Source organism: Camelus ferus, chromosome 7 (assembly GCF_009834535.1).
Source record: "Camelus ferus isolate YT-003-E chromosome 7, BCGSAC_Cfer_1.0, whole genome shotgun sequence".
Lineage (NCBI taxonomy): Eukaryota > Metazoa > Chordata > Mammalia > Artiodactyla > Camelidae > Camelus > Camelus ferus.
Genome location: NC_045702.1, coordinates 72830556 through 72846536, shown reverse-complemented (window position 1 = coordinate 72846536; position 15981 = coordinate 72830556). Strand labels below are relative to the sequence as shown.

Below are 15981 nucleotides of genomic sequence, written 5' to 3'. Positions count from 1 at the left end.
CTTATGTTTAAGTCTTTGATCCATTTTGAGTTGATTTTTGTATATGGTGTAAGGGAGTGTTCTAGCTTCACTGTTTTACACGCTGCTGTCCAGTTTTCCCAACACCATTTGCTGAAGAGACTGTCTTTATTCCATTGTATATTCTTGCCTCCTTTGTCGAAGATTAGTTGACCAAAAGCTTCTGGGTTCATTTCTGGGCTCTCTATTCTGTTCCATTGGTCTATATGTCTGTTTTGGTACCAATACCATGCTGTCTTGATGACTGTAGCTCTAGAATTGCCAAAGCATTACTGAAGAGAAAGAAAGAGGCTGGAGGAATAACTCTCCCAGACTATATTTGGTTTTCTTTGTTTCTCTCTTATTCCTGCTTTCTTCTCTTCTTATTCTTCTTCCAACTCATAAGAAATCTGGCATATGAATATATCAGAGCAAGTGTAAACAGAGTTTCCCAAACTGGATTTGTATTGCTCAAAATTAAGTTCAGTCCTTCTTGGTCTATATCTTCATAAAGTCCATTATTTTTAAGTAAAGATGAACTACCTCAGGTTTCCTAATTCATCATTTACCAAAGTCCTGAGGCTAGCTATACACCTTAACAGGAATAGTAATTTTACCTTAGTTACTTGTATGTATTCTGCTTACTTATCTGTAAAATGAGAAAAAATGATTTTTGTTTACCTGGATTTGAATTTGTGGTAATGATAAATTACTAGAGAATAGGACCCATGTTTTAATCATTCCAATATTTCTAGTACTCAGCTGGTCATACATACATGGCAGTTCACAATGTTAGTTGAACTGAATTAAAATAAGTTACAATATATGAAAGTTTATAAAATTTTAATCTCTTTAAATTTAACAGGTTAACAAGTACACTGATCATACTTAGAATTAACGACCAACTTATACAACCAATGAATTTGGAAGATAACAGTTTATGAATATAGCCATATTCAGAAGGAAAGTAACATCTAACCTACAGGATAACTTAAAATGACTTTTTACATGTATCAGGGAACTAGATGTATTTTTTTCCAAAATTAATGTTAGGTCAACATATTGGCTTAAATTCAAATTTTCCAGATTGTACCTAGTCATGTTTTCCTACTATACGCATTTTCCACACATTTCATTCTACCAAAAGACTCATAGCATGATTCCTTAATGAACTTTGAGGTAAAGAAATGATGTTGGGACCCACAGAAAGCTTCCAGTGTTGACCTCTGATCACAGATGTTATACCACTCAGTGTTGAAAGCATCTTACTTCAAACTATAATTAATTTTCTATAGTGTTTCAAATAATATATTCAACTCCTCATTTCTAATTAAGATTCCTTTTCCAGCTCCAAGTTTAAATTGTGTTCTGAAAGCAAGTTTTGTCAATTGCTTTTTCATGTGAGAAATATAATTATGAACTAAATTTTGTTAGTGTCACATTCACACTGTTTAGTAATAAAGTTGTGAATAAAAAATGAACAAAGACTCTTAATACACATTTAAAATGCCCCATTCTATAGGTAGAGTGGACCAATTCCAGAATACACTGATAATGCATAAGTATTCTGGTTTTCTCAAGAAGAAATACATTTCCTCGGTAGCTTTTATATAACCAGATAGCATACTGTAAATAAATCATTAAGAGGTTGAGTATAAGTAGAAAATAAAAACCTTACTTAAAAAAATGCACTGTAACTTGTTTTACTAACATCTGATGACAATTATTTATATTGTAAGTATTTGACTATAGATTCATCAAGAAAGGAATTTAAAACTTTGAGCAGTGCTTTAAAAAATAATAATGAAGACACTGATAATGTATGCTTATTGAATTATCACAGAAAAGAAAGATACTTAAAGGCTTTAGAGGTATGATGATTTCTGCAGGAGGGTTCCAATGTCCATTTTCTAGATTCTTAAGTATTAAGAGGCACTTGCAGCAAATGCAGCCATAGTAGCAATTTCTAAATTCTGGCTTTGTGAAATCTAGAAATTTCTTAATTCTGGCTCCATGAATTATAGCTGCAGGTGTCATAAAAAGCAGTTACCCTGATAGGGCAGTGTACTGTTTGATTATTATTCCTGAGGATCTATTCTGCAACTCTCTTCTCTAATTTTTCCAGCAGTTTTTAAACAACTAGTTCCCTAAATTGCTTCTTCTTGAAAATACCTTGTATGGCTTTATTTATTTCCTAGGCTGAACTCTAAATGACACATTATATGCTGTTCTGCTTTATAGAATACAAAAAAAATCATTGACACTAAAAGCAATAAAAAGAGAATGAAAGCTTGGCAGAGGTTAAGTCTGTCTTGCTACTCTTTGGTTCCTCAATGGGTTAAGTTGCCCAGTGGACATAAGATATCACCATGAGTATTAACCTGGATCCCTTGAGTCAGAAATGGGGCATTCCCCAGAAGCCTGGGAAGACCTGTGAACACACGTGGATATCTCAATTCCATGTATTCCTGGGGACGGACGGATCAAACAAGTTGTACCAACTGGTGTCATCATGGAATTATGCTTAGCTAGTTGGAGGATTAGGATCTGAGAAGCTGTCGCTATACTGAGGTGCAAGTGACAGATGAGTCAACAGGGCACCAGTTGTACTAAGATGGGAAAGAGGCGCTTCCTCTTCAACAGAAGGGCCATTTTTCCCATTAAAATGTTTTGAATTCTGAAGTAAATTATCCTGTTGTCGCTATTGTGGTTACCTCCCCATACGAACAGGAGAAGGGCATACTCGCCATCGTTGAATAATATCAATCAGCTACTAACCTTGGTCTTTTTGGAGCCTTTGGAGGAATGATACTAGTGGGGCTCCTGCACAGTAGCTGTGGGAGTGAGTGTATGATTTAAAGATCTTATATAATTCACTATTTTCAAGATTTTTTTTCTGCCTTTCTGGAAACATTAGATTAAAAATATAGATACATATCCAAGCAGTCTTCTACGTTCTGGGGACTCTCAAACTTTGCTCAGAACTGTAGGGGAAATCAAAGCTATAGTGATTAAGAAGATAACAAAATATATCCTATAAATGGGCCTTGGCATCAGACAGACCTAGAAGCTTGAATTTCTAGTCATTCACTTAGTAGTTGCGATCTGGAGAAGGGTTCTTAGCCTCTCTAAGCCTAAGTTTCCTGGTCTGAAAAATGGGAACCACAACACATTTCTCGGAAGACTGCAAAATGCAAAGGCATAATTATAGTCCTTGCACGTAGATGTTTGGTAAATGTTAATTTGTTCCTTTTTCCCCACTCTACTCTTTGTCACCCTCACACTGGTTTGCAAAAGAAATGCTTTTATAAAATGTCAAGGTGAGGAACTTGGAACTTTTACAAATATCTATTTATAGAGTTTTATACAGTTAGAGTTTTAGATGTAAATTAGAAATCAGTGTATGAAATGCAGGTAGAAGGTTTAAAAGAGCTTAGACTAAGTAAGATTTTAGAAACAAAGTTCAGAAATTAAAGAAAACTTTCAGGTAATGTAGACTCCTTTGCATATTTGCTCTCTTTCTATAACACGGTAACAATTTTAGCCATTGGAATAATATCTTTATCAATAAAATTTTTTCTTCCCATAGATATATTGCATTCCAGTATTTCTGGCAATGATGTGCCAAAGGAAAAAAAAATTGGTACTTGACTCATTAATGGCCAATCAAGAGGCTCATGTCAAAATGAAAAGAACTGACTTGTAGCTAGCCAGTCAATGGACCTTAACTTGAAAACTTTTCTGATAATTGTCCATACATTTTTTTAAGGTTTTTTTTCTTTTTGAGGGAGGGAGGTAATTACGCTTATTAGGCTTATTTATTTATTTACTTATTTATTCATTTATTTTTTAATGGAGGTACTCGGGATTGAACCTAGGACCTCAGGCATGCTAAGCACGCTCTCTACCCCTTCTACGTTTTTTTTAATTGTGGGAATTTTTTTCCATATCAGCTTGGCAAAAAAAAGTCTTTTCTATTGATGGAACTCTACATCAGCTCATTAGAGAAATTGTCAGCCTGCAAAATGCCATTCATGCTCTCTAGATGGTCTGTCAGCCTGCAGAGTTCCTCACTTTTTCTACCACAGGAGCATCTCTGAACCTCTTTGGAAGCACTGCATGGTATTCATGAATCCCCAGAGCTTCCACTAGAGAGTTCCTCTCATGTAGAGTGTGGGCTGGGAGCCAGACCCAAGTAGGACAGAATTCTTCTTCCTCTACTAACTTACTGCAGGATGCCAGGCCCCTTACCTATCCTCAGAGCCTCAATTTCTCCATATGTCCTCAAACATGGGACTAACACCTTATAGGGATACTGTGAGGATTCAATGAGACAATATAAGAAAACCATTTCTTACACACAAGAAGTGCTCAGGAAATGATGACTGCTATGTAGAGAATAGTTCTGGTTGATGTTCATGGAGTCCCATACCTAGGACTGGTCCTGGGTGAGGAATTGTCAACCATTCCCCCACTGGGAATGCTAAGATGAACTGGATTCAGTACATGAAGTTTCAGACTTCCCACAAATATTCAGTTTCTTTACTGATCAGTACAGTTTTTCATTAGTGACAAACAATCAGAATTCTGACCAAAAATGAGAAAGGACAGATGTACATAGTTTGGTATTAGCTCCCCAATTCAGTTTTTTTTTTTTTTTTGGAAGGACAAATTAAAGAATTATCATTTATCCATACAAGTTGGTTGTGTTGAGCAGCTGGGGAAATTCTATCTTCATTCCAACAGAGTCTGTGCAGATATCTGTTGATTTTGTATGCATAAAAAGCAACATTCCTGAAAGCTAGCCTCTAAGTAGGAAAGGTAACAGAGCATGGATAGATACTGGGAAACTAACTGGGAATTGACCCTATTCTAAACTTCTGACTTGTCTAAGAAAGGCAGAATTTATGTGTATTTTTAATTAAATCTACTGTCAACCCTACATCAGTTTTACTTTTTAATTACCTTGTGTGAGAAACCCTACTGACTTTCGTATATTTTTAAACTGTGCTGTAAAGATTGCACTGAGCACTGATTTAACCTCCCGTTAGCTAGATCTGTTTGGGCATTCACCCAGGGCCATTCACTTGCATAAGTGACATTTATTAAAGTTCAGCATTAGAAGACACTATATTTCATATTAAACATCTTATCATCAAAAGTACAATCACATTTTCATAACAACACACCTAATGCTTCAGAAGCCTTTAGATCACATCTCAACTCATTACACATTCCAAAGGAAGAAAGTGACTTTAAAAGCTTCGTATTTCTCATTGTGTTTATTTTCCCATCCACTTACTAAGACTGGACCATATTTCAGAGTTTCATGAATAGTGAAGGCAGATTTCAAGGAACATCAGAGTTATGATGGCATCTTTAACTTGACATTCATAGAAGAAGCTGAAAGTACACGCATGGCTGGTTTTATCCAGAACTGCACTTAATTTAAATACAGCTCTTTATTTTTCCCTGAAGTGTCTGCTGTATTTGATATATTTTCAGTTTCCATAAGATGTTTATACCTGCTCAATATCGAGGGCATTACATACTCAGAATAATTTAAGCCAATTTGATGAACCTATTTGAATAATGATAAAACAAAGAAAGCCAGCAGAATCAGAAAACGACAGCATTTTAGAGCAAAAAGAACCACTTTATTCCCTCACCTCCCTGTACTTAGTCCCAAAGGTAAAGCCTTTGCCAAGGTCCTACAGGTAGTGGCAGAGCCCAGTCCAGAACCAATGGCTTTCAAATCTTAGAGGAATGCACCTTGCACAGTGCCATGTTGCAAAATATGTAAAGTCAAGTGTTATTTCTACTCATCATGCATGCTCTAGCGGTGCTAAACTGCAATGTGTAAATAACTGATTAGTGCACTAAGGATATCAGTAACCACAATTAATATTCCTTTTTCATTGTTATTTTGCTCAGATATATTTGAATTAAAATTGAGTGCTCTACTATAAATCTGTAGCCTTAAAGTCCTTTAATGACATCAGTGTCTATTGCTATCTGCCTGTAGGTTTCCTTCAGCTACATAATCATCCATCAGCCTATGTAGTCATCAGCAAGCAAACTTTGGAAACTTGGGTAGATCTGAACCTGGTAGAGTCCTAATTCTTTCTGTTCAAAAGTGCAGAAGTGTACAATGAAGTGTGTTGACTTTCTTATATCCAACAGGGTTGCCATCTGAAGTAGTGCAGGGAGCAGATTCTGGGCTCCCTGGAAGGTGAGCTATTTTTCATTGAAAGTGATGATTGGCTTTTCTGGAGGCTGAAAAATGCCTTCGCACACTCATCTCCAATTCTTCCTTGGGCAGCTGCTGGAACCATTGAAGCCCAAGTGTGTACATACCATCTACTGTGGTTCACAAATCCAGATATCCTACAGAGAGTCCTCCTCTTATAAAGAGGAAACAGAAATACAAACCAAAAGGGAAAAAAAATCAAGAGGAAAAATTGGGTCACAACCACAAAAAAAGCCAATCAAGTCAAAGAAAAGGGAATTTTACGTGATGTTCACTGTCGGTGTTTATTACTTTTCTTTTGTGCCAGATATGTTCCTTTATTCTAAAGCTGGTGCCCTGTGGTGTCAAATGGAGAAATCAATACAATCTCTTCTAACGTTCCTTGACTTTCCATTTTAAGCAACATTTTGAAGCCATTACTCTCCTGTAGAGCACTCTGTCAACCAAATCAATGAATGTTACTGTGTGACCAGGAAAGATGCATTCATTTTGTTCAACGAAAAAATGAAAAAAAATCTACTGTACTCACGTATATGACATGAAACTAGATCTTAATATTCTCAATGATAAAAGGGTGGGGGCAAACCTAATACAGCTTTCTATGAAGAAACAACACATTTTAAATAAATATATCAGTCAGGCATACATCTGAATGAGTAAATGAGTAGAACCCTTTAAAGTATTTGCTACTGCTCAGAAGCTTTTGAATTTTTTCTTTTGGCCTAGCTTTTCAGGGCAGTTTATAAATCTCTTAAGAAATTTAGTTTCATTTGTTTATAGATTTCCTTCTTTTTTGGCCAACAGTGCTAATAACCATATTTATTCTCTAATAACCCGCATTCTCAACACTTAGCACAAAATATAATTAGGCTATTTTTAAAAATCAAATTCCTTTTCAAAGAACAAAAATCTGGCAACTTGGTTCTGAAATAATCGTGAAAGAATATGATTCACGCTCTAAAAGGAACTTCAAAAAAGAGCTTCTAAATGGATGATTCATTTTTGAAGCAATAAAGTTAAAGTTGAAACAGAAGGCTAATATACAGCTGTTGCAAATATTAGTTTAAAATAGAGTTGGATCTTATATCTCTCATCCTATCCCTGGATGCCTACCTACAATTCAACCTACCATCCCAGAACAGAGGTCTATATTGTGTAAAGATATTCTGAGCACTTAATCATGTTCTGGACAACATTCAACTCAGAGAATTTCATTTCACTGGAAGAAGATGACTTTAGTTTTTCGGTATTTCACAGGTTGATTCCACTCTCCCTTCTTACCATATGCTTAGAACTGTAACTTGATGATAGAAATTATGAGTAGATTTATTCATGCTCACAAAAAAACACATTGCCTTGTTGAATACTACATTTTCACAAGCTTTAAAAGCATTGATTTTTGCTTAAGAATTGAAATAATTTTTCCCATGAAGTACACTAGAAAATTCTGCCATAATTCTAGACTTTTACAGATATATAGTCACCAGCCTCTTTCCTCTAGTTCTCTCTGACCATATTCTTAAATGGGATTATATAATTAGGGGAAAGGGATGTTGACTTTGCATAGCTGTTCCTTTAAGTGTGTTGGTAACTGCTCTTCTTAAAAGGAAACAGTTCCTGTAACATTTTAAGAATCCGCTGCTATTTGCTTTTCCATGAAGGATAAAATAGCATGATAGAAAAAATTTAAAAAATATATTAGAAGCCTTACAATTTTATTCTTGACAATGCTTTTTAACATGGCTTAGTTATACTAACTTCAAGTGCTTAAATATGCAGAAACATCATTGTGAGTTACACCTCAATCACCTCTTTCATAAAAGTAATTTCTTTCATATTTTAAATCGATGCTTTTCATCTTATTTGCTTTTTATGGAAGAGTTTCAGACCTTTAGATTTATTGATGTTTATCTTTTTCTTGGTATACCGTGGCATTTCTTTTGGTTTCAAATAAATTTAAAATATTTCCCAATAAAACCATCTCACCAAATGACAAAGTATGGTCTTGGAAGAGAAATTTAATTTTAACTACCTTCCATTTCGTTTGGAAACTTTAAAAATTGGTCATTGAAATCTGTCTTCATGTCATCTGGTATAAAGGAAAAAGTTTCTACAGTTTATATCTATGCTCATACCTGCCTCAATCTGCAATAGACACTAAGGATAGAAAAAAAACAGAACTTCATCAATAAGTGGAAGTGATCATTTTTTCTCATATTTAAAAAGCACAGTCAATGTAATCATGGTTGATTATAGACTCAAGAGTTAACTATATGAAATCATTATGTTCAGTAGAATATTTTTACTCCATTTTTATTTTTTAGACATTTGAAAATTAATCCAATACTTTTTGTATTAATTCCACTAATTTCCCTCATATATTTTTGAATCTATATTACCCAGAGGCAGTGTATGCGGCCTTAACTCTGTGCACTTAACACGCTATGCAACAATTCCACCTAATCTCTAATGGGTGCTGCCAAATTAGTGCTTCTGAAATTATCTTCTGGATACTACCAAGGTAACCTAAATCCCACTTGATATATGTTCTAAACTCTTTTAAATCCTTTATCTGTATACATTTTTCCTAGTTAGTCTTTATTACATTCCAGATTACAACAGTTTTGTCTCATTATTTACTCATTTCTCCTAGAGTTCCATTACACAAAAATCTTATATAGCCTAAAATCTAATAATAGAGAGGTTCATTTTCAGTATTCATTATTTAGAAATTAAAAATTAACTTTCACTTTAGGACATCAGGATCCTCTTAAGACCTTTAGCCCACCCCTCATAAATTGTACAGTTAGCAACTAAAAGACAAATATATTTAGGTACAAATTTAGGTCATTAGTAGATAAGAATCATGTGACTGACTTATATACTATGGAAACTATCAAAAGTCAGTTCCTAAGGATCTCTTCTCCATAATTCAATTTGAAAGAATGATGAACTGATCTCATTGGAGCCTCTGTGTGTGTGTCTGTGTGTGTGTGTGTGTGTGTGTGTGTGCACTAGTGCTCACTGTATGCCCAACAGTCCTGTCTCTGTGACCAAGTCCTACCTTCTATGCCTAGAGACTCCACTTTATAAAATAAACTTTTGAGGAATTTTGTTCTGGGAGAGGGTTCTGAGAAGACAAAGTGACAAAACTAAATGCAGTCAACCCTTTTTATGGGGCAGGGAGCAGACCAGTAGAGACTTGGACTGACCACCTCCCTCCCAGGCTTAGCTCAGAAATCAGCCAGCAGTCAGGCCCAGACCTCCTTCAGAGGGAGGTATAGGAGCTAAGCTGTCCACAATTAGATTTGGATGAGTGCATGTACATATGTGAGGGGAGGGAGTCTCTGGAATCCTAGCTCCAGAACTCTCTCTTACTCAGTAGGCACTAAGGAAATCCAGCTCCAAAACTTTGTTCCTTTCTTTTTCATTATAGTTGGTGTTGATGGAGTAATATTGGTGGTAGTAAGCAGAATTACTCAGCTGGATTTAGCCTTATTAAAAAAGTTAAACCACCCTTACATAGTTACAATTTAACCAGAATTTTGTTTCCATAACCTTTTCCTGTTAGTAGATTAAACTAGAGGTATACATGTTAACATACGCATGCATAAAGGCAGTGACTTGCTCTTTAATAATACATTTTCCTTTTATGGTGCTGGGTACATGAAAACCAATGAGAATTATTTGACCCAAAAGAATTTGTAACAAATACTTAACTCTATACTTAACAATATACTGGATACATATGTAAATTTCTAAACAATGGCAGGATTTTTCACACTACTGACATATTTTTGCTGCACACTCTTTGATAATGTCTGAGCGTTTCATTAAAAGATATACTTAGTGACGCTGGTGGATTGTCTAGGTCCAATTGATCAGTATAAAAGTGATAGGTAATATAAGTCAGAATCATCTCTATCATAGATCTTAGTTTTTTTTTTTTTCCACTTTTGTGCCAAGTTAAGAGCATTGTTAGTGAATGGTATTATTGGAATTGGCCATTAGGAGTGGTGGCTACGAATTCAAAGAATAATTGTTTGATCACAATATTCAGATTCATTAAGTTTCTAATCATCTCCTTTATAGGAGCTATTCAGGGATTTCTAATTAAATTTATGACCTTGTACCAAAATCACATCATGAACCTCTTTATGTTTACTCATATAAGCCTAGTTATTCTACTCTTAGATTTATTTTGCCATCATAGTATTTCTTCGGTACTCTAAAGAAAGATGACTTATTTAAGAAGTTAATTAACTAATGCAAAATTTACTCCTATTATCTTCATATTTAATTAAGACTTCTTATCTGTGTCATCACCTTAGAAAGGACCACAAGTATTCTTGAATGTCAGCCTCTTATCTAGTTCCCTCAACTTTTAAACATTAAGAAAGTGCCCAGACTCTTTATTCAGTATTTCAGATCTCCTTTCTTTCATGTCACAAAAGATAAATCCACACGGCTGCACTGACAACATCACAGCTTTGAAAATGCGTCCACCCGTTACCTTATAAATAGTTCAGTCACTTACTTTAATCTATCTTCCCCTGCCCATCACTCTAACGTCAAACTTACAAGTTTAAGGATGCACTTTTCTCAACTTCTACTTTTAAAGAAAGAGTCCAAAAGTCTATTCACTTAACTAACACACACTGACAGCATTTGGACTGACAAGATGTCAATCAATAAGCATTCTCATCTAGGAATGTTTGATAGTGGTGCCCTGGTATTTCGTTTTGATGAACATTCAGTGTTAGCAGTGGTAAGGGTCCACTCGTTATAAGAGGTGTGTAGGTGAAAAGAATTGGGTGCTGAATTATCCATTTCACTTCTCTTCGTATTTTTAGAATTTCAGTACAGTCATCCTTAATCCATCATACCTTGTACATAGTTCTTGTAGTTCAACCCAGAAACTAAATACATATATATATATATATATATATATATATATATATATATATCCCATTTATTAGTTTCATTTATCCAAGCCAAGTTTTTCTTTCTTTAATATCAACCTTTCAGAGCTCATATTTTTTAGTTTATTACAGTTTAGAACAAAACTAAAATAAAAGGAATACACAAAACACCTACCGATCAAAGCTTCTGGAGATTGGAAAGTTTCTGGAGGTCATGGAATATACCTTGAAGGAAATTGATTTTGTTATCTATCTAGGATCTAGGACCCAGATTGAGAAGTCTTTGGATTGTCCTAAAATTAATAGAAGATTCTCAAATGAGCTGAAGCAGGTACTAAAAAGTTGATTTGTGAATTTTATCATTTTACCAATTCCTCTCTTTTGAAGAAGTGCCTGCTCATGATCAGTGATTGTTGTTTGTGGATTTCTACAGGTTGTATATGAGAAATTTGTACCGAACACTCAACACCATCACTTTCTAAGAGTTACAGAATATTTAGCTTTACTTTCCAACACATAATTTCCTTTTCACCTGTGAGACTCCCCTGCTGCAAACCAGTGAGGAGACTGGGAGTCACTGTGTAGATTCTATTTACAAAATAGCTGTTTCAGCTAATGAATTGAATTTTCATTCTTATGTCTCCCTGTGTGGAATTCTACCCCAATCATAACTCATTATGAAATCACCAACCTCCGGGATTAGAATTAAGATTTCTCAATACTAACATGAGAAGAAAGTTAGGTTTTACAGCTTGAAACTCACAAGTATCTTCTGGCTACATCATCATTATAAACCACTCAACTGCAGTTATAAAAGCTTTTGCATTTAAAACTTCCATATCTCAAATCAACCGTCTATTCCAAAAGCCCACCAAAAAAAAGTCACTGCAATTTAACTTTTCTTTTAAACAATGGATGTATAGCTGAACATTTATCTGTTAACATAGGGAAAAAAAATCATCTGTTGTACTCACATGGCACTGTGCGGAGGTAGAGGTTGTCACGAATGATTTGCTGCAGTTCGTGGTCCACAGAACCCTTCTGAAATCGTAAGTTGAGGTAGTGACGAAGATCCTTATCAACAATTCCTCCTAGAATAATAAAGCTTCTTAATAAAGGAAGCTGGAGAATTTTTAAGCATGTAATTTGATTCTGTCATAAACCTATTTAAAAGATGCATCATTTCATATTGCTCTTTTGACTTTCTGAAACATTTACTACTCGTAATAATAAAAGATAACATTCACTAAAATAATAATTGTTCACCAGGTGTGTGCTCAGTGTTTTATATGCATTCTTTATTTTTTATTTAGAATGAAGTTTGTGTTGTAGCAAAAGATACCCATTACTCCTGAAATAATATTTAAATGTCACAATGTGATAGTATATCTCATTGCATGGCTAAAAAAGCCTTTTTTACTTCCCACTCTCCCTTTCCTCCAGACATTCTATGATTTTAACTACACTAGATATCTTATATAAATGGAATCATGCACAATTTGCCCTTTCGTGACTGGCTTATTTCACTTAGCATGTCTTCAAAGTTTGGAAAAAAATTGAAAGTTATTTAAACTTACTCTGTATTTAGATAAGTACAGTGATATAAAATATTAAAAGATTTATACAGATAGTAATGCTTTACTCTGTTTCTAAAATAAATCAAAGTAATTTTTATGTCATATAAAATATGTGCAGATATTTTTAACTAGATACAAGGTTTGAAAGATTTAGGTATGTTTTATTATCATAATTATCATGTTATTATTATAGAAATAATTTTGAGTTTATTTGCCATTATAATCTAATTAAAATAAACTGGGCTATAGGTGAGAGAATCAATTCTGTAAATCTATCCAAGATCAATTTCATTTCATATTTAAAGATAATTACATTAAATTACAAAGATTTATCTACCTAAGGTCCTTCTTTTTATACTTGAAAAAATGAATTATAAATAAAAGTAGCTGTAAAAATAAAAATAAGAATTCCTAAAACCCTTATCTTTTCAAACACATTATGATAATTGGGCCAAGGCAAACAGTTAAAGATACAGGAAATAGGACATCTGTAACAGTTACAAAAATCACATTCTCTTTAAATCCTTTGAACTTCAAAATTACAATTCATCATCAATCTATTTGCACCACCAAGACCATGTAAAACAGCATTATGTGGTTGTACTTACCTGCAACACAGACAACTTTAAAACAAATAGTAGTTAACATATTTGCAAACTACATATTGCTACATTTTTGAAGTTCCCAAATCTATTGCTTCTGTTGCCTCTAATCTGCTGGCACAGCCTTAGCAAGATGCCACACGAAACAGTATGGCATAACGGAACTAGCAAAATTCTTACTCTCCAACATTTCTCCTTTTTCAGTCAATAGTGTCAATTTATTTTTCTATTCAACATAATATGATAACAAGAAACAAATGACATCAAAAGAAAACCCACTGCTTATTGAGTGCACATACATATTACAACCAGAATGCTTGCAGATATCATTTTCCAAATTCAAAATTATTATTTTTTTAGTTAAAGAAGCAGAGGAACAAGAAATGAAAGTCACCTGAAATCACCATCACACATATTAATCACCTATTTTTTACATCTCCAAAGCCCTGTATTTCCATGGGTTGGACTTGCTGACATCATACTGAATCAGTTAAAAATTAGAAATCTTGAAATTCTGTAATTCTGTTTGGTCTTTCCCAGTCAGATCTTCTGACATGCCCACTCTCAATAATTGACTACAGATGCAGAGCAAAAACGTGCCTCTTTTCAGCTGTCAGTTCTGCCGACTTCTGAGTCTACAGGAACTGTAGCCATCTCTCTTCTCTTTTTCTTTCTGTCCAATATGTGGGACATGCCAAGTGATGAGATGCTTTCTGGCAGCCTGAGAAAATGCTAACTATAGAACAACAGATGTAGTCTGTCCACTAAAGTAAGCTAGAGAATCACTCACCTAATGTAACATGGATAAGCTCACATTTTGTACTCCAAGATGCTTCTTGTCCCTGAAAATACATTATCGATTTAAACTACTTCTACTACAAAAATACCACATTAGCCCTCTCAAAACTTTGATTACATATGAAAACAACAACAAAAAAGGCTGTCTATTCATTCAATGACTGGCTATCTTTTTTACATGGAAAAACCTGCAGAAGCTTCTGAGAATTAATACAAAACTTCTCTCATTAATTACAATGAATTGTCATAAATGATCACATTTGTTTTGGAAGCTCTTTTTTTGGCCTCATATTTCACAAACACTTTATCATCCTTCACAATTTATCATAGCATCTTTCATGTAAGGCAATTTTATTTACCCACTATCCTTATTATGGCAAATTCTGCTGGTTGCCTACCCAATATTCTTTCCTCTATTATTTTCTATTTAAAAAACCTTGATTTAGTCTCAGGCCCAAACAGTCTCAGACCCAGGACAGGAAGGGCTTTCTTTACTCACTGAACTAGACCTGATATCTGATATCAAGACCCTTCTCATCCAGTCCTTCCTGGATAGACTGGGTATTCCTCTTTGGGACTCCCATGGCCCCTCTGCTCTCTATTAGACTTGATAGTCTGACCACAAAGTGACATGCATAAAGGAAAAAATCATGCTGAGGATACTGGAATAAAAGGTGGAAACAGCTGGGTCCCCGATGGCTTCACTGAGCAGCTAAAATAATACAAGCAACTACATACTGTAAGATGTCTTGTTATAAGAGAAAAAGTAAATAATCATTCTCTGAAACTATTATGAGTTTCTGTTGTTTGCAATTTACATCATCCCAATCAATATATTGTGTACATAGAAATGCTTTACATATATGTATACATAATATGTGCATGTACACATTTAAAGGTATATTTCTCCTTAATTAGAAATTTCAATTAGAGAAGAATTAAGCAACAGATAGTGGGCAAGGGCTGAGTTAAAAAATAGAGCCTGGGTCTTAAGACTACCTGATTTCTGGTATATATGTTAACATTTTAAAGCAAGCTAAAAAATGAATTCTGCATACTGAGTGTTCAATAAATGTTATCTATGATTAAAATAAAGAAATATTCTGCTGTCTTATTTGCCATAGTTATAATTTTTGCTTTTATCAATACTGTTTGTAGAGTTTCTGTTTTGTCATTTGTTAATAATACCTAGATTTGGTAGCTTATAGAATACCTACATCAATTGTTCTGCCAAGCATAGCACTATCAAGTTCACCATGCAATGGCATGTCTTAGCCATTGTACTCTTCTTAAAAAAATCCAGTGGTTCTTGTTTACTATTATATTTTAATAATTACTGAGTTATTTCATTTAACTGTGATACAATTTTATTTCCTTTATTTTACAAAGTAAAACAATAGAATGAAAGATACAATACCTTCTCAAATTATACATTTGCCAATGAGATATCTGGAAAAAATATGAAGCCTATGACTCTGCTTCTAAAGAACATGTACCTAATTTTCATAGTCTACAGTCTGAAAACCAAACTTCTTAGTCCACAGTAATCAAGTACTTTCTCAACATGACCCCAAACAAGTTTTTCAATTTGATAACAAAATATAATTTAAGAAGAACCCTTGGGAGAGAACTTACTCCAAATTCTTCATATTCAAATGAAGAAACTGAAGCTTACACAAATTATTTGGCACTGGGGTGAGAGCAAAGATGGGGTATGGAGTGGGAGAAGCATCAGGAAGAAACTCCCATGGATTATTTGGGGGAAAACCTCCAAATGTTACCAGTTGAAAATGGTGTGCATCTCTACAATTTCCACAGTTTCCTGAAATGCTCCC

The 15981-nt window shown here is 34.3% G+C and overlaps 1 protein-coding gene across 5 annotated transcripts in view; it reads right to left on the bottom strand.

Moving 5' to 3' along the window:
- MAGI2 (membrane associated guanylate kinase, WW and PDZ domain containing 2) overlaps positions 1–15981 on the bottom strand; it is a 1116223-nt gene that overhangs the window by 801469 nt on the left and 298773 nt on the right. For all 5 annotated transcript variants that reach the window (XM_032484131.1, XM_032484132.1, XM_032484133.1 and 2 more), the window contains exon 2: positions 12144–12260. In XM_032484131.1, coding sequence (XP_032340022.1) covers positions 12144–12260 — 117 coding nt within the window. The remainder of the gene's footprint in view (positions 1–12143; positions 12261–15981) is intronic.